Source organism: Neoarius graeffei, chromosome 7 (assembly GCF_027579695.1).
Source record: "Neoarius graeffei isolate fNeoGra1 chromosome 7, fNeoGra1.pri, whole genome shotgun sequence".
Lineage (NCBI taxonomy): Eukaryota > Metazoa > Chordata > Actinopteri > Siluriformes > Ariidae > Neoarius > Neoarius graeffei.
In genome coordinates, this window is record NC_083575.1 from 7,768,037 (window position 1) to 7,792,158 (window position 24,122).

A 24,122-nucleotide genomic window follows, 5' to 3' on the forward strand; every position below is an offset into this window, starting at 1 on the left:
TATTGCCACTGAAACAACACAAAAGTTTGGTGAAACTCCTTTGAAAAATGTACCTTCAAATGAACAAAGTTCTTTCAGGACTTTGGTTTTAATTAGCTTAAGAGCATCATAGTTTTGGACATAAAAAGTCCTTTTTGGGCTTCCGGAGACTTCGTCCAGCTCGTCCATGTCTGCATCTTTCACTCCGATAGCATAGATTGTGATGTTCTGCCTCCTCATTTCCTCAGCTGGAATGTTCACTGGCGTTCCACCTGCCTCAGATTTACCATCCGTAATCATGATGAGTATTTCGCGAACCTTGTCCTTGCGTGTTTGGGATGCTTGCTGAAAGAGCGGGATCATTGCTTCCAGTCCCAAATCAATTCTGGTGCCACCTCCATACATTATGAGGTCCTTCACTGCTTTTTCCACTTCAGTCTTTGTGTTGTAGGTGTCCAGGCGGAAGACAGTGGTTGCATGGCTTGCAAATTTCACCACACCAATGCGCACCTTATTGGGTCCGATCTCAAACATGTGAAGGAACTCTAAAATAAAAGCTTTCATTTCATCAAAGTCTGTGTAAGTAATGCTCCCCGATTCATCGAGGAGGAAATAGATATCTGCTTCAGCTGTGAACTTGCAGCCTGAAGATAAGGAAAAAGAATGTTGAATGAGGATATTGAATCTAAGAGTGTTAGTAATAATTAAATAGTTTCTCAGGTTAAAAAGGTTAGTTCAGCATAATCGGAGCTTACAAACCTTTCTGAAGAGTAATCTCTTTGAGCATGGGTATAAAGCCAGAGGTAATATCCCCACAAAGGCTTTTTGTTAACAAACTTGAAAATGCGTTGAGCTTAAGAAAACTCTCGACGTTAAACACAAACTTTCTGGGTGGGTAAGACGCTATCTCGTTCAATTCATTTACGTTAACGTTTTTGATGCCCAGAGCAAAAACTGTAATGCCTGAACGACGCAGATCTGCTGCCGCGTTGGTGATTTCATCTGCAGACCATCCGTCTGTGATGACCACCGCAATCTGTTGAACATGTTCATCACTTCGGCTGCCTCTTTCCTTGGTGAATATGTTGTTCTTGGCAAACCGTAGAGCAGCCCCGGTATACGCTTTGCCTCTGCCATAGGACAGCCTCTGAACGTACTGCAAAATTTCATTCTTGTTGCTGAATGTGTTCAGATAGACATCAGCTCTGGGGACATCGCTGTAGTGAACAATGGCTATCCTCACTTTGTCGATGCCTACATCAAGCCCTAAAATGGTGTTTCGGAGGAAGTTGCGGACAAGCTGAAAGTTTTCAGGTCCCATGTTGCCAGATTCATCAACGATAAACACGATGTCTGCCGTGTCGGCGGATGCACAGTCTGTAAAAGCACAAACCTTATTTTAGTGCAAGTCAAGAATTGATTAGAAACATCACTTTCATTGCACACCACTGATTCTTGAAACTCTGGCAAAAACATGTCCCACTAAGAAAAGTGCTAAGTCTGTTGGAAATTAATAACATTTTCATAAATAAAAAAAATTAAAGTTATAATCGGGGTCCTTTGCACATATGTACGGTTCTTTTATAGGATTGTGTTTATTTTTTATTAATTTAATGATTATATGCTGGTCACTGCCTACAAAATCAGTTGTCCTCGGATAGGAGCTAATCATTTCAACTTGATTAAAAAAAACAAAAAGTAATAATTTAATTGAATAATACCTTTACTACATGAAAGAATACATTGTTATATGTATTTAAAACTGCAAACAGTGAGTTTTGAACGATGCTTACTATTATTTTGTGGTTGCTCAAAATGTGTCCCACGTATTCGTCACCACCGTCAGATATTTACAAAAAGCAATAAAATCAGGCAACTACAAGGTCAACTATATTCCTGAGGACCCTCTTTTCAAACCTTCAGCTGTACTGCATGTTTCCAGATTACTCAAGCTCCTGTAAGTTTGGTATTTTCTCTTAAACTTGTTCATATTTTTGGACGCTGCTACAGTCACAACCATAGCATGTCAACACCGTCACTTTTGTCTAAAAAAATATTAGATTAGATTATGACATAAATGTATACTTTTTAAGAAGAGGTCTGAAGTAGCTAGCAACAGAGGGAAAACAAGATGGCTAATGTGAACAACTCCTTCATATCATGTGAAAGAGTAGGTTTTTGTCACCACCGTCAGACGTCACCACCGTCAGGTTTTCTGTCTGACGGTGGTGACAAAAACCTCCAAATGGCCCTCAACGGAGGCTAGAACATAATTGTTGATCACAATAAATACCAATATGACGTGATGTTTCATTAACCTCTTTTATATTTATATTTATGTAATTCTTCCTATATTTCTTCCCTATTGTCCAACCCTTAGGGGATGTAGTGCCTTTCCTCTCTCTCTCTCTCTCTCTCTCTCTCTCTCTCTCTCTCTTAATTCAGTATTGTGCCATGTTCATTTGGCTTATGTCTTTTGGGATGCACATAGGGCACCTACTACCTACCTATATAGCACATAGTATACAGTGTCCCTTCTCCAATGACTAAAGCCAAATGGAAATGGAATGACCTTTAACCAAATCCAACATTCATAACATCTCCCTCAATGTCATAGTCATTACACTCAACTTTGACTTTATGTATTTTAGGAAGTTATGGATAGGCAGCAGCTATCAGTGGAGGAGAGAAGGAGGAGAAACAGGGAATATCAAAAAAAGCACAGAGAGAAAATAAACAGTGATGCAGAGATAAAGAAGGAATACCTCAGTACGGAAAGGCAAAGGTGGAAGAAGAGAGTGGAGGAAGGGAAGATTAAAAATATCAATGACTTGAATGAAAGGGAAAAGAGAAGTCAGAGAAAGGTTTGGAAACGTAGGCACCAAGTATCAAGAGAATGTACAGTAAGAAAAAGGTCTCAGATCACCCAAAAACTCCCCCAGACGGACCAGTGTTTTGTGGTATTTACACAGAATTTCTTATTGAATGTCTGCTCACAATAATTTAGTTATTTTTTAGTTTTTAGTTAATAACAGATATAGTTTTTGTTTGTTTTTGTTGTTTTGTTATCTGTTCACATCCAATACAGTTTACAGTCCAGTTTACAGAAGAATCTAATGTATTATTTTATGAGTAGGGGGCACTAGATGACAGTTTAAGATGTTAGTGATGCATTGTACATTATTCCCACTGGTAATAACATTATTTCTTACTATGATGATTTGAGGGCGGCACGGTGGTGTAGTGGTTAGCGCTGTCGCCTCACAGCAAGAAGGTCCTGGGTTCGAGCCCCGGGGCCGGCGAGGGCCTTTCTGTGTGGAGTTTGCATGTTCTCCCCGTGTCCGCGTGGGTTTCCTCCGGGTGCTCCGGTTTCCCCCACAGTCCAAAGACATGCAGGTTAGGTTAACTGGTGACTCTAAATTGACCGTAGGTGTGAATGTGAGTGTGAATGGTTGTCTGTGTCTATGTGTCAGCCCTGTGATGACCTGGCGACTTGTCCAGGGTGTACCCCGCCTTTCGCCCGTAGTCAGCTGGGATAGGCTCCAGCTTGCCTGCGACCCTGTAGAAGGATAAAGCGGCTAGAGATAATGAGATGAGATGAGATGATGATTTGATATTTGATGATATGGGGATGGAGTACTTTTAAAAATGATATTGCTTCATTGGGGGCGGCACGGTGGTGTAGTGGTTAGCGCTGTCGCCTCACAGCAAGAAGGTCCGGGTTCGAGCCCCGTGGCCGGCGAGGGCCTTTCTGTGCGGAGTTTGCATGTTCTCCCCGTGTCCGCGTAGGTTTCCTCCGGGTGCTCCGGTTTCCCCCACAGTCCAAAGACATGCAGGTTAGCTTAACAGGTGACTCTAAATTGACCGTAGGTGTGAATGTGAGTGTGAATGGTTGTCTGTGTCTATGTGTCAGCCCTGTGATGACCTGGCGACTTGTCCAGGGTGTACCCCGCCTTTCGCCCGTAGTCAGCTGGGATAGGCTCCAGCTTGCCTGCGACCCTGTAGAAGGATAAAGCGGCTAGAGATAATGAGATGAGATGAGATATTGCTTAATTGTACCTTAGGCCTATATTCCTTGAAAAAATGTTATTACATTGCTCAGGATTGTTATTTTTTTGGACCAAATAGTTAAATAAAGTTGTTAAGCAAAAAGCCATTGACTTTGGAATTGAAATTTGGAATTATATGTTGTAATGAGGCCACTGCCACCACCGTCAGTTCTAAAGTCACCACCGTCACAGGGAGTTTTATTTGCTTTAAATGAATACGCTTACAACATGTTTCTTCAGTGCTGTTGAGTTATGAAAGGAATAGTCTCTTTTAATGCAAAAATAAGTTTGTTAAATAAAAAAACATTACTTTGTCTCCTGAGGCTGAAAGAAAATATTGTATAATATTAGATCTTTAAAGGAGTCCACGTGAAACTGTATAAAAATTTAATAAAAGTGAATATTCAACTTTTAACAGTGTATGTGTGCTAAGAATGCCAGATAATTGTTTAAAAAACTCTAAATACATATTAGACCAAATATATACAAAATAATTTGCTTTTTTATTGTGTCTGACGGTGTTGACAAAAACAAAGTAATAGCTGAAAAAATGCCTATTTTATGAAAAAAATACAAAATGAGGAGCTTGTACCGGTACGTTGCTGAACAGCCAAGGCCTTGTCCTATAATGATATACCTTTAGATTTTGTAATTTAAGTAACTTTTTATTTTCAAAATTAAAACCTGTTTTATCCAGAATCCCAAGAATCAGTGACACACAAATTTAAAACTACACACAGGTTCTAATCTGATTGAGATTACTGTGATAGGTTGTTTATAATATGCAACACAACTAAATAACACACCTTGGGAGATACGGTGATCATCTTGTGATTCAATCATAAGCCTGGCTTTCTGTACCACCAGTGAAATGTTTGGTGCCATCATTTTATAGGTGTGATTTGGACTAGAAATATCATCCAGCTCGTCCATTTCAGCTTTGCCCAAGCCAACAGAGATCATGTGGATTCCATCCTTTTTAATTGTACGTGATGGCTGAATGACATTGTCTTCCGACTTCCCCACACTCATCACCAGCAGGACCTGTTTGAAACCTTGTGCGATGCGACTACCTGTTGAAGTATTGAAGAAGTTTTTGCGTGCATGTTCGATTGCATTTCCAAGTTTACGCACGCCTTTGGGCTTAAGTCGGAGAGTGCGTATGTATGATAATATCTCGCTTTTGGTCTTATTAGTATTGAGCAGAAATTCCTCTTCAACATCGTCACTGAACTGTGCCAGGCCAACATGGTTCCCATCCTTGCTGACAGAGAGCTGATTGACCAGTCGGATCAAGAAGGTTCTGATTTGTTGGGACTCTGGTTTTGATGCTGTACTGTCCACCAGGAAAAAGACATCTGCAAACTTAAGGGAAGAAGCTGGGGAAAATGAGAAAAGGAGTTAAAGGTAAAACTAGAAGAATAGCATCGTTTTTAACATTATCCTTTGTATAAACAATAACTAGGATATCTTTTGTGTGGGGGCAGCATGGTGGTGTAGTGGTTAGCGCTGTCGCCTCACAGCAATAAGGTCCGGGTTCGAGCCCCGTGGCCGGCGAGGGCCTTTCTGTGTGGAGTTTGCATGTTCTCCCCGTGTCCGTGTGGGTTTCCTCCGGGTGCTCCGGTTTCCCCCACAGTCCAAAGACATGCAGGTTAGGTTAACTGGTGACTCTAAATTGACCGTAGGTGTGAATGTGAGTGTGAATGGTTGTCTGTGTCTATGTGTCAGCCCTGTGATGACCTGGCGACTTGTCCAGGGTGTACCCCGCCTTTCGCCCGTAGTCAGCTGGGATAGGCTCCAGCTTGCCTGCGACCAGTGTTGGGCACGTTACTTTCAAAAAGTAATTAGTTATAGTTACTAGTTACTTTTCCCAAAAAGTAACTGAGTTAGTAACGGAGTTACTTTGTCATGAAAGTAACTAATTACCAGGGAAAGTAATTATTCCGTTACATTTTGTTCCCCCTCAAAAAAAATCAAATTCAATTAGTGTAATCATAATAAAAGTGAATGTTAAATGTGTTTAATGACTGAAATGGACACTTAACAGAACCAATTAGTAATGTTATCTACACTATATTAATATTTTTGTGGGACAATGTGAGATAAGACATCTATCAAATGTAATATATTTTTGTAGTTATTGAAATTATGTTACTAATTACTGGCCACTGACGAGGACAAATGCTTTGTTCCTCGACATAATGTACATTGCACGTAAACACTCTTGCCTTTTATTTCAAGTAATGAAAAGTCCTGGCTGTATTTCCAATGTGAAAGCGCAGTGCTGGGCTGACCGCTCGCCATCGCTGGGTCTTCCGATTGAAAGACCACGCAGTAGTGCAGTAGGCATGGCCTACCTACGTATGTTGTCCAAATCTACTCTGATTGGCTTACTGTGCCGTTGTCTCGCGTCTCCCTGCCCCACACGAAAGCAGAGTAAAGAAAGGCTGAACGAGCAGCGTGCCAAATGAGAACAGCTTTAATAAAGTAACGCATAGTATTTTATTGTAAGTAACGGGAACGGCGTTATAACGATGTAAAAAGTAATTAGTTAGATTACTCGTTACTAAAAAAAGTAACGCCGTTATTTCTAACGCCGTTATTCCCATCACTGCCTGCGACCCTGTAGAACAGGATAAAGCGGCTAGAGATAATGAGATGCAGTGTTGTTTTCGATGACGATGACGAAATGATTTCGTTAACGCACCTTTTTTCATGACTAAAACGAGACAGTGACGAGCTAAACGTAACTCTTTGATCACGAAAATATGACGAGACGTATCTGTTGTTTTCATTGACGAGACGAGACGGAAATGTTAGTGGGTTGGCTATAGGACTATCAAAATGCATAGCGTTTCCTCCAACGGTGCGTGCAACCTGTCTGCCAAATGCTGAAAATATCAGCAATGCACCTGCATCCTGTCCTTGTTTGGTCACGCCCACCAGGCACAGTGCACACCAGGGCAGCCACACAGTTCATGGACCATGGCGGTGGCAACGCCAGCACAAGGGCTTGGTGGGCGGAAAAGACGTGATGATTTATGGACATACTTTACACATAATCCAGCAGAAAATAAAACGGAATGCCTTGTAGTGGGAGACAGAGGTACACGCTGTGGCTATAAACTACGTGGCAAGAATATGACCAACCTCAAGAGGCATCTAAAGGCTCACCATGCTGCTATTTCTGCGACGGTAAGTTAACGTTACAAGAAGTCCTGTAAACAAATCATGTATACGTTTGCTAGCTTTGGTTAATGTCACTCAACAATCGGGCTGTGATGAATTTCCTATGAAGTTTTCCAAAACACCGTGACCTGGCGAAAATAAATGGGACCGCTAGCTTCATGCTAAAGTTGGCTTGGTTAAGCTAACTTAAATTCAATTAACATGTCATGAGTAAAACTTGTCCTGCAGGGATTATTGGTGGGACAGCAACTGAATGCTTTGTCATATATTTTGTCATAACAAGACCGAAGCCATAGTCATTGCCACTCCAATACTGCTGAAGAAGTTAAATCTTGCACAGTTCTCCATCCCAGGTTACTTCACCACCATCTCCTCTGAAGTGAAAAACCTGGGCGTCATCATTGACTCAGCTCTCTCTTTTGATTCACGCATAAAACACATCACTAAAATAGCTTTGTTTCATCTCAAAACTATCTCCAAACTCCGTCCTTCACTCAGCCTCCCCACTGCAGAGACCCTAACTCATGCCTTCATCACCTCCAGACTTGATTACTGCAATGCCCTGCTCATTGGGCTTCCAAGTAAATCAATAAACAGACTACAACACATCCAAAACTCTGCAGCTAGACTCCTCACCCATACTAGGCCTTGGCATCGCATCACACCCATCCTCCATCAGCTACACTGGCTTCCTGTTAAATTTCGCATCCATTTCAAAATCCTCCTCCTTGTTTACAAGGCCCAGCACAACCTAGCACCCACCTACCTCTCTAGTCTTCTTACCCCATACTTACCCACCCGAAATTTACGCTCCTCTGATACACTCCTTCTCACCACCCCCTCCACAAATCTCCGATCTATGGGTGATGGGGCTTTTAGTGTGGCTGGCCCCAAACTCTGGAACAGCCTCCCACTTTCATTGCTTCAGTGCACCTCCCTTTCATCTTTTAAAACCATGCTCAAAACTTATCTTTTTACCCTTGCTTTCTCATCATAATGCTGAATGATTGAGGTTATTTTTATTAATAATTTTTATTTATTTATTATTAATATTTTTAATTGTTTTGCTCCATCATCTGTGTTTTTTACTTTGTTGTTGATTCTGTGTCATGCTTCTGTGCTTTTAACTAGTTCTACTTTGACTTTTACTTACAATTTTTACACTCTTTGTAAAGTGTCCTTGGGTATCTTGAAAGGCGCTCCCAATAAAATGTATTATTATTATTATTATATTGACCCATATTTGAGTTACTGTGAAACATGCGGGGGGAAATGTAGCTTTTCAGACCTGTTGCTGTGCCTTAATATGTCTAAATGAGCAGCAGCACACCTGGCTACTCTAACGTTAGCAGCACGTTTAGCCATCATATTTACATTAACGGGCAGCGTGGTCATCTTCTACAGTGGTGCTTGAAAGTTTGTGAACCCTTTAGAATTTTCTATATTTCTGCATAAATATGACCTAAAACATCATCAGATTTTCACACAAGTCCTAAAAGTAGATAAAGAGAACCCAGTTAAACAAACGAAACAAAAATATTATACTTGGTCATTTATTTATTGAGGAAAATCATCCAGTGTTACATATCTGTGAGTGGCAAAAGTATGTGAACCTCTAGGATTAGCAGTTAATTTGAAGGTGAAATTAAAGTCAGGTGTTTTCAATCAATGGGATGACAATGAGGAGTGAGTGGGCATCCTGTTTTATTTAAAGAACAGGGATCTTTCAAAGTCTGATCTTCACAGCACATGTTTGTGGAAGTGTATTATGGCACGAACAAAGGAGATTTCTGAGGACCTCAGAAAAAAGTGTTGTTGATGCTCATCAGGCTGAAAAAGGTTATAAGAGCATCTCTAAAGAGTTTGGACTCCACCAATCCACAGTCAGAGAGACTGTGTACAAATGGAGGAAATTCAAGACCATTGTTACCCTCCCCAGGAGTGGTAGACCAACAAAGATCACTCCAAGAACAAGGCGTGTAATAGTCGGTGAGGTCACAAAGGACCCCAGGGTAACTTCTAAGCAACTGAAGGCCTCTCTCACATTGGCTAATGTTAATGTTCATGAGTCCACCATCAGGAGAACACTGAACAACAATGGTGTGCATGGCAGGGTTGCAAGGAGAAAGCCACTGCTCCCCAAAAAGAACATTGCTGCTCGTCTGCTGTTTGCTAAAGATCATGTGGACAAGCCAGAAGGCTATTGGAAAAATGTTTTGTGGATGGATGAGACCAAAACAGAACTTTTTGGTTTAAATGAGAAGCGTTATGTTTGGAGAAAGGAAAACACTGCATTCCAGCAGAAGAACCTTATCCCATCTGTGAAACATGGTAGTGGTACTATCATGGTTTGGGACTGTTTTGCTGCATCTGAGCCAGGACGGCTTGCCATCATTGATGGAACAATGAATTCTGAATTATACCAGCAAATTCTAAAGGAAAATGTCAGGACATCTGTCCATGAACTGAATATCAAGAGAAGGTGGGTCATGCAGCAAGACAACGACCCTAAGCACATAAGTCGTTCTACCAAAGAATGGTTAAAGAAGAATAAAGTTAATGTTTTGGAATGGCCAAGTCAAAGTCCTGACCTTAATCCAATGGAAATGTTGTGGAAGGACCTGAAGCGAGCAGTTCATGTGAGGAAACCCACCAACATCCCAGAGCTGAAGCTGTTCTGTACGGAGGAATGGGCTAAAATTCCTCCAAGCCGGTGTGCAGGACTGATCAACAGTTACCGGAAACGTTTAGTTGCAGTTATTGCTGCACAAGGGGGTCACACCAGATACTGAAAGCAAAGGTTCACATACTTTTGCCCCTACTTTTTTCTTAATCTTTATTTCTATACCTTACTTTCTCATTGAATTTCCTTTTTTTTTTTTCTCTCCTTCATCTTTATAAGCTTTTAAATTTAATTTTAATTTCCACTTTTTTTTTTTTTTTTTTTTAAATGCCAGGAAGCAAAAAATCCTGCAGAAAATGCATGGAATTAGAACAGAGGATTTCTATTCTGGAATCAAAGATTAATGCTCTGCCAAAAACGGACGAATTAAAAGCGATATCTCAGGAAAGGAGTACAGAAACAGTGGCTGAGAATGCAGAGATTGCGCTCCGACAGACTGAGGACATTGCAGACCAAGTGGAAGAATTCATAACTCAACCTGTACAAAATGTGAGTACTGAAAACTGGCAAATGATGGGTGCTAAGCCTAAAAACAAAAACAGAAGAGTAATTACTTCAACACCAGCTCGTTCTACAAATTACAATAGGATCTACAATCCTATGGAAAATCCACAGCCCATAAAGCTTCAGAACAAATTTGAATGCCTCAGGGATGTGGAAGAGGATTTGTCAAGTGGACAAACACATAGTAAAAAGAGATCGCACCAAGATCGAAGAGCTGTGAGAAGAGGCAAAAAGCAGCTCGTAACACCACCTGATCCCACAACCCTTGTTCTTGGTGATTCCACTGTAAGACAATTAAAAGGTTATGAGATGATTATTTGTTGTCTTCCAAATGCATCCATCTCTGACACCAAAGACAGCATTTTGAAACTCATGTCCGAGCATAAAACGATTAAGCGTATCGTTGTACATGTGGGAGCAAACGATGTTTTCAGAGAACAGCTGTTTGTCCAAGATGATTTCAGAAAACTTTTTTCTGAGCTCTACAAGACTGGAATTCAATCTTTTATCAGTGGCCCACTCCCAGCGAGAGGAAGTTTTGCTTTTTCTCGACTCTTCAGTCTTAACACCTGGCTTGGAAAAACTTGTTCTTCATTTGGTATGAATTTCATAGACAATTTTAATCTTTTTTGGAATCGCAAAGAATTCTACAAGCCAAATAGCACTGAACTCAGCTGGATTGGAGCCAAAGTCTTAGCAGACCACTACAAACTTGCAATCTTTTCTCAGCCAGCACCGAGGAAAACAGTTGATAAGATGTCGCAGACTGACATAGTTACAAAGCCTAAACAATCATCTTTGCAAGTCGTCATCAAGGACACACAAACATCTGACTTGCAGGCCTCCCAACATTCAAGGACAGACGACTCCACTTCTCCTCGGATGGATTTCCCAAATAGCATGAAAAAACTGTTTCCTATGGCTACGCTCTCTTTTTCTAGTCCAAATTTGTCGCGACAAGCAGTGTACCCAGTTCATCAAAATTGTGTTCGTCCAGGACTTTCAGCTGGCTACAAATCTTTTTCACCATCCAAAAGATACATGTCATCTCCAGTCCTTTCACCCTCAAACCAAATGGAACATTTAGAAAGTCTTGTTTGATGTACTCTGGGTCCCTGCAAATGGATGTAGAAAAAAGCAGGGATCCGATGTTGACACTATTCCTGTGTTGATAAGAAACAGAAAACATAGAGCACATTTAACCCTGGGGGTGAACCAATCTAATCTCCTTCCTGTTTTAAAACAGCATCAGAGTGCACAATCAAATATTACTGTAAAACTAGCCCTTTTGAATATTAGATCACTTTTAAACAAGTCATTTTTAATTAATGATCTTATTTGTAAACACAATCTTGATTTTTTGCTTCTAACTGAAACCTGGCTGGATCAAGCAAATAGTGCTACCACCCTTATCGAAGCAGCTCCCCCAAATTTTAATTTTTTGAATGTTACCCGACAAGGGAAAGGTGGAGGGATCGCAAATATTTTCAAAGTCTCTTTTCAATGTAAACAATCCTCACTTGGTGATTTTATGTCCTTTGAACACTTATGTGCACTTGTTACATGCTCTCCTAACATATTATTATTAACTATTTATAGGCCTCCGAGACATTCAGCCAAAGTCTTTCTTGAAAAGTTTGGTGAATTGTTATCAGTCATTTGCTTAGAGTTTGATTGTCTTATTATATCTGGGGATTTTAACTTACATGTAGATAATACTGATAACATTTATGCCAAAGAACTATTTGCAATTATTGATAACTTTAACCTGGTACAACATGTACAGGGACCGACCCACTCTCGTGGTCATACTCTTGACCTCGTCATCACAAAGGGTCTTACTGTTTCTTATACTGTTGTTGACCTGGCCTTATCTGACCATTTCTGTGTTTTCTTTGAAGTTTCTATGTCTCCTCACATTCAGAATAGCTCAACGACTATAGGCAGGAGAGTCATAAACGACAACACGTGTGCTCTTTTTAAGCAAGCTCTCTCTCTCAGAACTCAACCAAAATGTCAGACTCTGTAGATGATTTACTGGAATTTTTTAATTTAAATATGACCCAAATTATGGATGATATTGCTCCATTCAAAATCAAAAGAATCAGTGATAAGCAGAAAGCACCATGGAAGCAGTACCCGGCTGTTAAACTGCTAAAGAGAGAATGTAGAAAGACTGAAAGAAAATGGTGCAAATCTAAACTTCATATCCATTATCAAATCCATAAAGAGATGCTTTGTAATTATAATTATGAAATTCGTAAAGCAAGACAGTCTTTCTTCTCCAACATCATCAGCAGGAATATGAACAATGCCCGTGTGCTATTTTCAACAGTAGAGAAGCTAACTAATCCCCCACCACAATTAGCACCTGAACTTCTCTCAGTTAATAAATGCAATGAGTTTGCATCCTTCTTCAAAGGTAAAATTGATAAAATACGGCAGAATATTTCTCATAATATATCTCAGATGCAAAAAATTGAAAAACTGCAATCACCAATGACACAGATAGATAACTTTAACACAATGTCAGAATTTTGTTTAATTGATTATGAGACTCTTGAAAAAACTGTACAAAATCTCAGTTCTTCAACATCTGAACTGGACATTCTGCCCACCAACTTTTTTAAGTCTGTTCTTCATCTTATAATTACAGATGTGCTTCAAATTATAAATACATCCTTGGAGACTGGTGTTGTTCCTGTGTCCCTAAAAAAAGCTGTTGTAAAGCCCCTTCTTAAAAAAAATAATCTGGATCCTTCAGTGTTAAATAATTACAGGCCAATATCAAATCTACCATTTATCGGGAAAATCCTGGAAAAAATTGTCTTCAATCAATTAACTGCCTTCTTGATATCAAACAGCCGTTTTGATAATTTTCAGTCAGGATTTCGTGCCAATCATAGCACTGAAACAGCGCTGATTAAAGTTATAAATGACATACGTCTTAATACTGATGCAGGCAAAACATCGGTCCTGGTATTACTGGACCTCAGTGCAGCTTTTGATACTGTTGATCACAACATACTGCTATATAGACTTGAACACTGGGTTGGATTGACTGGTAAAGTTATCAATTGGTTAAAATCATACTTAAAAGATAGAAGCTTCTTTGTTACCCTGGGAAATTGTTCCTCAACGTCAATGCCCTTGACCTGTGGTGTCCCCCAGGGGTCGATTCTTGGACCATTACTTTTCAACCTTTATATGCTCCCACTTGGGCAAATTATCAATAAAAATTCAATTTTGTATCACTGCTATGCAGATGATACCCAAATTTATTTTGCTCTATCACCAAATGATTATGCCCCCCTTGAATGTCTCTACCAGTGTATTGATCAAATCAATAGCTGGATGTCACAAAATTTTCTTCAGCTGAACACAGATAAAACAGAAATAATTCTATTTGGAAAAAAAGATGAAAGACTCAGGATTACCACTATTCTTGACACAAAAGGGATTAAAACTAAAGAAATGGTTAAAAATCTTGGTGTTTTCATTGACAGTGAGCTAAACTTTGACAGTCACATGAAAGCAATCACTAAAACGGCATTTTATCACCTAAAAAACATTTCCAAACTAAGAGGACTTATGTCAAAACATGATTTGGAAAAACTAATACATGCCTTCATCTCTAGTAGGGTTGATTACTGCAATGGCCTTTTCACAGGCCTGCCAAAAAAGACCATTAAACGACTTCAGCTGGTTCAAAATGCAGCGGCTAGGGTTCTCACACGAACAAAAAGAACAGAGCACATTACTCCAATTCTAAGGTTCCTTCACTGGCTTCCAGTAAGCTACAGAATTGACTTTAAAGTATTGCTGCTGGTGTATAAATCTCTAAATGGTACAGGGCCCAATTACCTCTCTGATATGTTGCAGCGGCCTAACCCAATCAGATCTACCAGATCGCAACAGAAAAATTTACTATTAAAACCAGTTGTTAAAACAAAGTGTGGTGAAGCAGCTTTTAGCTACTATGCAGTGCAGCTATGGAACCAACTGCCAGAGGACATCAAAAATGCTCCTGCTGTTGGCAGCTTCAAATCTAGGTTAAAGACCAAGCTGTTTTCAGATGCTTTCTGTTAAATAATTAATATTTTACATTTTTTTATAATCTTTTTCTCTGCATGTTTTAAATTTATTTTAACTTTATTCTATTTTATTCTGCTAGGGTTTTTTTTTCCCCTCTTTCTCTTTCTCCTTTTTCTTTTTGGCATTTTAATATTTTATTTCTACTATTGTTTAATTCTTATTTTCTTTTAATTCTTTTAATTAATTATTTTAGAATAAAGATAAAATTATTTTATGTAATTTTATTTCTCTATTGTTTACTGTTTTTGTTTTTACTTCTGTAAAGCACATTGAACTGCCATTGTGTATGAAATGTGCTATATAAATAAACTTGCCTTGCCTTGCCTTGCCTTGCCTCACAGATATGTAATATTGGCTCATTTTCCTCAATAAATAAATGACCAAGTATAATATTTTTGTCTCATTTGTTTAACTGGGTTCTCTTTATCTACTTTTAGGACTTGTGTGAAAATCTGATGATGTTTTAGGTCATATTTATACAGAAATATAGAAAATTCTAAAGGGTTCACAAACTTTCAAGCACCACTGTAGTTGTGTGTTCATCATGACATGTTTGTGTTCTATCAGCGCATTATGACATGTTAAACGGAGGCAGAAACACGAGTCTGTGAACAATGGAGTATCCACACTAGCAGACATCCCAACCTGCAGAAACTCATTTCAGGGAGGTGTCGTGACGCATGACTTTTTTCCCATCAGGGGGGGGGGTGTCACGACACCTCTCTGAAATGAGTTTGGATGTCTGTAAACCAATCAGGATGCTCTTTGTCTAGCATGCGCTACATGAACAGGCACACACGCAGTCTCTCTCGCGCTCCCTCGCGCACTCCGTCATATGTGCGATGCAGACATTAATGTTTCGCGTGCACTCTCTTGCTCTAGATTCCGGGAGATATTATCCAATTTGCGGGTATCAGGGACCTGCTATCAATATGCGGGAGACTCCAGGAACTTTCAGGAGACTTGGGATGTCTGCACTAGACAGCGTTTATGTAGAGAGCATGCGCACTAGACAGCGTTTATGTAGAGAGCGTGCGCACTAGACAGCGTTTATGTAGAGAGCGTGCGCACTAGACAGCGTTTATGTAGAGAGCGTGCGCACTAGACAGCGTTTATGTAGAGAGCGTGCGCACTAGACAGCGTTTATGTAGAGAGCATGCGCACTAGACGGCGTTTATGTAGAGAGCATGCGCACTAGACGGCGTTTATGTAGAGAGCGTGCGCACTAGACAGCGTTTATGTAGAGAGCATGCGCACTAGACGGCGTTTATGTAGAGAGCGTGCGCACTAGACGGCGTTTATGTAGAGAGCATGCGCACTAGACAGTGTTTATGTAGAGAGCATGCGCACTACAGCGTTTATGTAGAGAGCATGCGCACTAGACGGCGTTTATGTAGAGAGCATGCGCACTAGACGGCGTTTATGTAGAGAGCATGCGCACTAGACAGTGTTTATGTAGAGAGCATGCGCACTACAGCGTTTATGTAGAGAGCATGCGCACTAGACGGCGTTTATGTAGAGAGCATGCGCACTACAGCGTTTATGTAGAGAGCATGCGCACTAGACGGCGTTTATGTAGAGAGCATGCGCACTAGACGGCGTTTATGTAGAGAGCATGCGCACTAGACAGTGTTTATGTAGAGAGCATGCGCACTACAGCGTTTATGTAGAGAGCATGCGCACTAGACGGCGTTTATGTAGAGAGCATGCGCACTAGACAGTGTTTATGTAGAGAGCGTGCGCACTAGACAGCGTTTATGTAGAGAGCGTGCGCACTAGACAGTGTTTATGTAGAGAGCATGCGCACTAGACAGCGTTTATGTAGAGAGCATGCGCACTAGACAGCGTTTATGTAGAGAGCATGCGCACTAGACAGCGTTTATGTAGAGAGCATGCGCACTAGACAGCGTTTATGTAGAGAGCATGCGCACTAGACAGCGTTTATGTAGAGAGCATGCGCACTAGACAGCGTTTATGTAGAGAGCATGCGCACTAGACAGCGTTTATGTAGAGAGCATGCGCACTAGACAGCGTTTATGTAGAGAGCATGCGCACTAGACAGCGTTTATGTAGAGAGCATGCGCACTAGACAGCGTTTATGTAGAGAGCATGCGCACTACAGCGTTTATGTAGAGAGCATGGGCACTACAGCGTTTATGTAGAGAGCATGCGCACTACAGCGTTTATGTAGAGAGCATGCGCACTACAGCGTTTATGTAGAGAGCATGCGCACTAGACAGCGTTTATGTAGAGAGCATGCGCACTAGACAGCGTTTATGTAGAGAGCATGCGCACTAGACAGCGTTTATGTAGAGAGCATGCGCACTAGACAGCGTTTATGTAGAGAGCATGCGCACTAGACAGCGTTTATGTAGAGAGCATACGCACTAGACAGCGTTTATGTAGAGAGCATGCGCACTAGACAGCGTTTATGTAGAGAGCATGCGCACTACAGCGTTTATGTAGAGAGCATGCGCACTACAGCGTTTATGTAGAGAGCATGCGCACTAGACAGCGTTTATGTAGAGAGCATGCGCACTAGACGGCGTTTATGTAGAGAGCATGCGCACTAGACGGCGTTTATGTAGAGAGCATGCGCACTAGACGGCGTTTATGTAGAGAGCATGCGCACTAGACGGCGTTTATGTAGAGAGCATGCGCACTAGACGGCGTTTATGTAGAGAGCATGCGCACTAGACGGCGTTTATGTAGAGAGCATGCGCACTAGACGGCGTTTATGTAGAGAGCATGCGCACTAGACAGCGTTTATGTAGAGAGCATGCGCACTAGACAGCGTTTATGTAGAGAGCATGCGCACTAGACGGCGTTTATGTAGAGAGCGTGCACATTAGACAGCGTTTATGTAGAGAGTATGTTATGCACAACCTGTCAACCTCGATTACAGTTTCCTATCTCTGTACTGGCCTAATTTAATGTTTTAAAGTAATTATTTTTTCGACTAAAATGAATGACTAAAACTGGACTAAAACCCTTTTAGTTTTCGTCGACTAAAACTAGACCAAAACTATCAAGGATGGAATTGACTAAAATGTGACTAAAACTAATAAGCATTTCGTCCAAAAGACTAAGACTAAAACTAAATCAAAAATGGCTGCCAAAAACAACACTGATGAGATGAGATGAGATTTTGTGTGTGTGTGTGCCCAATTATGCACTTTTTTTTTTGGGTCAATGGGCTCTGTTGGTATCCATTTTAAAGATAAACAGAAACATAGTTTAGATAACAGTTACTGACAAATAGTGTCATTGGAAGTAGAAAGATTTAGTGTTTGGCACCTGGAACTCCTTTTTTCTTTTTTGGTCGGTACTGTTCATTTATTTATTCATCTTCACTTTATCATGGTCAGGGTCATGGTGGATCTCAAGCCCATCCCTGGAATACTGAGAGTGAGGTGGGAATGCACCCTGGATGGGACACCATTCCATCACAGGCTACCATGATGGCACACGTTCACACCCGGGGCAATTTAGAGTACCCAGTACACCTACCTTTTGGAATGCTTTCGGACAGCAGGCGGAAACTGGACAATCCTGAATGAAACCCAAGACTCTGGAAGAACATCCAAGCCTCAGAATGGACACGTCTGAGCACAGATGTTAAACCAGAGACCCTGCACCCATGAAGCAGTAATGCTATTCACTAGTGGCGTTTTACTTGAGATTGGGCTTGGAGTCAGGACCACTTTTTGAAGGTCTCATCTCGGAATTGACTACATTTTTACTCAGTCTCGGACAGAGAGGACTCGGGATTTTATTTCAAGACTGGTCAAGACCACAACTGCAGGGATTTCCTGAAATTGCCTGTGTATTTTCTGATTTATTTGTTAATATCATTAGTATGATTGGATGGAAAATTTCCTGCCTTAGATGCAACCAGTAATGTGACTCAGTCCTAATTTTAAATTTTTGTGATTGTTAACAGCCGTCACACCCCTCCCTCCCCTCACATGCATTGTTCTGGTCTTGACTCGGTCTTGCCCCATCTTGGTCTTGACTGAGTCTCAACCCCTCAAAGTTTTGGTCTTGTCTCTGTCTCGATGTACTCTGGTCTCAGTCATGACTTGGTCTTGGTTTAGGTGGTCTTGACTACAACCCTACCACCCACTACACCTGTAGGTATTATTTAAGTTTAAGATTCTGTTCATATACAATGTATGACCTCACATTATCTTTCCAAAATGCTGTTGCCTGCCTGATGCATCCTGGGTGGTTACATTCCCGTGCTGCCATTCACTCGCTTTTCACTACAGCTATTCTATCTGATGAATCTGACAATCTGAACATAACCTGTCCAAAAGGAAAGGTGTGCCAATTACCTCGCAATTGGTCATCAACAGCAATACACACTCTTCTGCGTAGGTTCTCAATCAGGCTGAGTAAATTTTGGTAATGATCAGTGCTAAACAAGAATTCTTTCCAGGGACTGTTAGCAATGGCTTGAAGTTGCACATTATTTGCTGGTCCAGTCTCAATCACAAACATGACAACTCCCTGCTTTCGGAGCTCCTGAGCTGGCCCCTGCACAGCATCACTCGACTCCCCATCCGTGATCACGATGGCAATCTTTGAAACGTTTTGTCTAGCTTGGCTGAAATACTTGTTCCGAATGAAGTCCAGAGCGAGCCCCGTTTTTTTTGGCCCACCCCTGCGATATGGGATGCTGAGCAGCTTCTTGAGCAGGTCTTCCTTCATGGCTTCATTTGCACCAAGCAAGAACTCCTGGTGTGGGCTCTCGCTAAACTGAGCAAGGCCAACTCTCACCTTTTGTTCACCAATGTCAAGTCCCTGTACAAAAGTGTGGAGGAAATTGCGTATTTCTTCAAACTTGTCGTCTCCAATGGTGTCGGACGAATCCACAAGAAAAACAATGTCTGCTGCAGTAATCTCACTGCATTCTAGGAGAAAAAACAGAAATGTACTTAATTAAAAGGAAACTGTCATGCATGGGATCTAAATTTCATGTCAAGGACTGTGTGGTGTAATTTTGAAGCCATTTTCCCCTCACTTCTGACGAACTTGTAAAAGCTGCCTGATCAACTTTATCATGATCAGTTGTACTGACTAACTGTTGGGTGAAGAATGAAACACTTGGGCATGCTGTTTATACAACCCCGATTCCAAAAAAGTTGGGACAAAGTACAAATTGTAAATAAAAATGGAATGCAATGATGTGGAAGTTTCAAAATTCCATATTTTATTCAGAATAGAATATAGATGAGGGCGGCACGGTGGTGTAGTGGTTAGCGCTGTCGCCTCACAGCAAGAAGGTCCTGGGTTCGAGCCCTGGGGCCGGCGAGGGCCTTTCTGTGTGGAGTTTGCATGTTCTCCCCGTGTCCGCGTGGGTTTCCTCCGGGTGCTCCGGTTTCCCCCACAGTCCAAAGACATGCAGGTTAGGTTAACTGGTGACTCTAAATTGACCGTAGGTGTGAATGTGAGTGTGAATGGTTGTCTGTGTCTATGTGTCAGCCCTGTGATGACCTGGCGACTTGTCCAGGGTGTACCCCGCCTTTCGCCCATAGTCAGCTGGGATAGGCTCCAGCTTGCCTGCGACCCTGTAGAAGGATAAAGCGGCTAGAGATAATGAGATGAGATGAGAATATAGATGACATATCAAATGTTTAAACTGAGAAAATGCATCATTTAAAGAGAAAAATTAGGTGATTTTTAAATTTCATGACAACAACACATCTCGAAAAAGTTGGGACAAGGCCATGTTTACCACTGTGAGACATCCCCTTTTCTCTTTACAACAGTCTGTAAACGTCTGGGGACTGAGGAGACAAGTTGCTCAAGTTTAGGGATAGGAATGTTAACCCATTCTTGTCGAATGTAGGATTCTAGTTGCTCAACTGTCTTAGGTCTTTTTTGTCGTATCTCGCGTTTTATGATGTGCCAAATGTTTTCTATGGGTGAAAGATCTGGACTGCAGGCTGGCCAGTTCAGTACCCGGACCCTTCTTCTACGCAGCCATGATGCTGTAATTGATGCAGTATGTGGTTTGGCATTGTCATGTTGGAAAATGCAAGGTCTTCCCTGAAAGAGACGTCGTCTGGATGGGAGCATATGTTGCTCTAGAACCTGGATATACCTTTCAGCATTGATGGTGTCTTTCCAGATGTGTAAGCTGCCCATGCCACACGCACTAATGCAACCCCATACCATCAGAGATGCAGGCTTCTGAACTGAGCGCTGATGACAACTTGGGTCGTCCTTCTCCTCTTTAGTCCGAATGACACGGCGTCCCTGATTTCCATAAAGAACTTCAAATTTTGATTCGTCTGACCACAGAACAGTTTTCCACTTTGCCACAGTCCATTTTAAATGAGCCTTGGCCCAGAGAAGACGTCTGCGCTTCTGGTTCATGTTTAGATACGGCTTCTTCTTTGAACTATAGAGTTTTAGCTGGCAACAGCAGATGGCACGGTGAATTGTGTTCACAGATCATGTTCTCTGGAAATATTCCTGAGCCCATTTTGTGATTTCCAATACAGAAGCATGCCTGTATGTGATGCAGTACCGTCTAAGGGCCCGAAGATCACGGGCACCCAGTATGGTTTTCCAGCCTTGACCCTTACGTACAGAGATTCTTCTCTGAATCTTTTGATGATATTATGCACTGTAGATGATGATACTGTATGTTCAAACTCTTTGCAATTTTACACTGTCGAACTCCTTTCTGATATTGCTCCACTATTTGTCGGCGCAGAATTAGGGGGATTGGTGATCCTCTTCCCATCTTTACTTCTGAGAGCCGCTGCCACTCCAAGATGCTCTTTTTATACCCAGTCATATTAATGACCTATTGCCAATTGACCTAATGAGTTGCAATTTGGTCCTCCAGCTGTTCCTTTTTTGTACCTTTAACTTTTCCAGCCTCTTATTGCCCCTGTCCCAACTTTTTTGAGGTGTGTTGCTGACATGAAATTTCAAATGAGCCAATATTTGGCATGAAATTTCAAAATGTCTCACTTTTGACATTTGATATGTTGTCTATGTTCTATTGTGAATACAATATCAGTTTTTGAGATTTGTAAATTATTGCATTCTGTTTTTATTTACAATTTGTACTTTGTCCCAACTTTTTTGGAATCGGGGTTGTAGGAAAATAATCAATTACAGATGGTGTAATGAAATGGAATTGCTGTTATCACGCTGAGGTTGGTAATTTTTATATAACAGCACATCCTGAAATAATAATATTATTATTATTATTATTATTATTATTATTATTATTATTATTATTATTATCCATTACCTTACTGTTTTTCTCTCTCTCTAAGTGAAGACAGAATTTTCCAATGTCGGAAAAGTTGCAGCTTGCGTGGCACTGGAGACTCCTTCAAATCAATGTGAACTAAATGTCTCCTCACAGAAAAATTCACCTTACCAACAAATATATATTTTTAAATCAATTTCTGTGGCATCTTTGCCATACAATTCTCTGTGTAAGTTGTTCATATCGAAAGAATAACGTGACACGTAACAATGAGCACTTGGCAACCAAATGACCGTCAGAGCTGTTGTCCTAAAAAATGAATGTCTGTTGTTGCCCAAATGAGGATGGGTTCCCTTTTGAGTCTGGTTCCTCTCGAGGTTTCTTCCTCATGTCGTCTGAGGGAGTTTTTCCTTGCCACCGTCGCCACAGGCTTGCTCATTGGGGATAGATTAGGGATAAAATTAGCTCATGTTTTAAGTCGTTCAAATTCTGTAAAGCTGCTTTGCGACAATGTTTATTGTTAAAAGTGCTGTACAAATAAATTTGATTTGATTTGATCGTCACCTTTTTGACCAATCAGATTCTTAAATTCAAGAGCGCTGTTGCATAATCGAAAATAAGCCACGATTTAACATGAAAACCATTCCCAAAGCAGACTTTCTGATTTTTTTAATTTATTTATTTACACCCCTCCCACCCCCTGAATAGGCCTCTTACCTTGTCTCTCTCCTTGTGCCTCTTCGACAGTGGTGCACAGCTCACGACTGACACTCAGTGAGATTTCCTGGAGGGCATTAAAGTCAGACACGCTGAACACGTGATTTTCATATGGCTGACTTGCGAGCTTCTTCAGGAACTTCTCATCTGCGTCTTTGATTCCAATGGCATACACCGTGATTTCCTTCTGTCTCAGTTCCTGAGCGTATGGCTCGACCTCATCCTGAGATTTTCCATCTGTGATGACAAAGACAATCTGGGGCACCTTTTGATTTGCCCGACTCCCTGCTTGCTCAACAAAGTGGTTTTTCAGCAAGAACTGCAAGGCCAGGCCCGTGTAGGTGCCGCCAGTCTTATACGGCAATTGTTTAATGTAGTTGAGAATCTCCTGCTTTTCCTCATAGGTGTTGAGGAAAAACTCAGTTTTTGGTGTATCACTAAACTGGACCATCGCAACCCTGATCTTATTTGGAGCGATGTCAAAGTTAGTCACGACGGACATGAGAAAGTCCCGGATCTGTTGGAAGTTCTTGAGACCGATGCTGGCAGAGCCATCCACTAAAAACACTATATCAGCCTTGGATTCCTGTGTGCACACTGCAAGACCGAGACACTGGTGGTTATTACTTTTCACAATATCACATTCACAATGAGTGACCAAAAAAGTTTCTCCAAAAAAAAAAAAAATCATGTCATATTTTCTCAATAATGAAAAATGATCTTACCGATCTTTTGGCCATGACTGATGATGATGTAGGATGCGATTACAAAAATACAAAGCAATCCATGAACCGTTCCCATCGCTGGACCCTTCCCAGTGGCCTGAAATGACACATTTTTGTAAATAGAAAATGAATGCGTGTTGTTTTGTTTGTTGTTTGGTGAATTTTTACATCAAATCTTTAGCATTTTTAAAATTAAAACGACGCCGACCACATCAATGAAAAATAAGTAGGAGAGGTGAAATAAACCAAATAAGTTAGTTAATTAAGTAAATTTATTTAATTGAAATTTTAAATTGAAAATGAGCACTTAGATGTAGGTACAGCCACCGTCCCATCTAGAACTACAAATCCCATCAACTAACTTCCGCGATGACCTACGTCACGCCTAGGCGGGATTACCTACGTCACATCCTCCCCTGACTCCATAAGTGACTAAGCCACACTACATTCTTCCTCTTTGGCGCTGTGGACTCCACGTCGTACAGACATAGACACAATGATTTATATAGGGAGCATGAGCTCTTGAAAAACTCCCTTGATGATTGCGCCAAAAGGCTAGAGAAAGCCGAAAATGCTGCCAAGAGGGCTGCCAAGGAGCAGACCCCCCAAGAAGGGTGCGAGGGGCGTGAAAGACCCCCAGCAATGCGCCGAAGCTCAGAGCGGGAAGAGGCGTCCGAGCCGGACACCGTGGATTACCTGGTCGAGGACCAGACATCCCGCCAAACTCCATCAACTCGCTACACGACTCCTTCGTCGTTTAGCCAGGGTGGAGCCATACTGCGCTCATCCCAAGCCCAGGCCCATAGCACACCCAGGTCAGTGCACTACGGTATCCCTGAGCCATCTTCGGATGAATCAGACTACGAATCTCGTGCGAAACGGGAGCAATACCAGAGTAGCTCAGATAGTGAGTACTCAGGAGAGTGAAGGAGGCCGCACAAGGA

At 41.3% G+C, this 24,122-nt stretch overlaps 1 protein-coding gene across 1 annotated transcript in view; it reads right to left on the bottom strand.

Annotated features, from left to right (window-relative positions):
• The window catches only part of LOC132889086 (collagen alpha-4(VI) chain), a 76,528-nt gene extending 53,274 nt beyond the window's left edge, over positions 1-23,254 (bottom strand). The window contains exons 1-6 of the mRNA XM_060925249.1: positions 23,179-23,254; positions 22,454-23,050; positions 18,837-19,415; positions 4,835-5,407; positions 739-1,356; positions 54-623 (exon numbers count right to left, since the gene is read on the bottom strand). Coding sequence (XP_060781232.1) covers positions 54-623; positions 739-1,356; positions 4,835-5,407; positions 18,837-19,415; positions 22,454-23,050; positions 23,179-23,254 — 3,013 coding nt within the window. The remainder of the gene's footprint in view (positions 1-53; positions 624-738; positions 1,357-4,834; positions 5,408-18,836; positions 19,416-22,453; positions 23,051-23,178) is intronic.
• Positions 23,255-24,122: the final 868 nt, after the last annotated feature.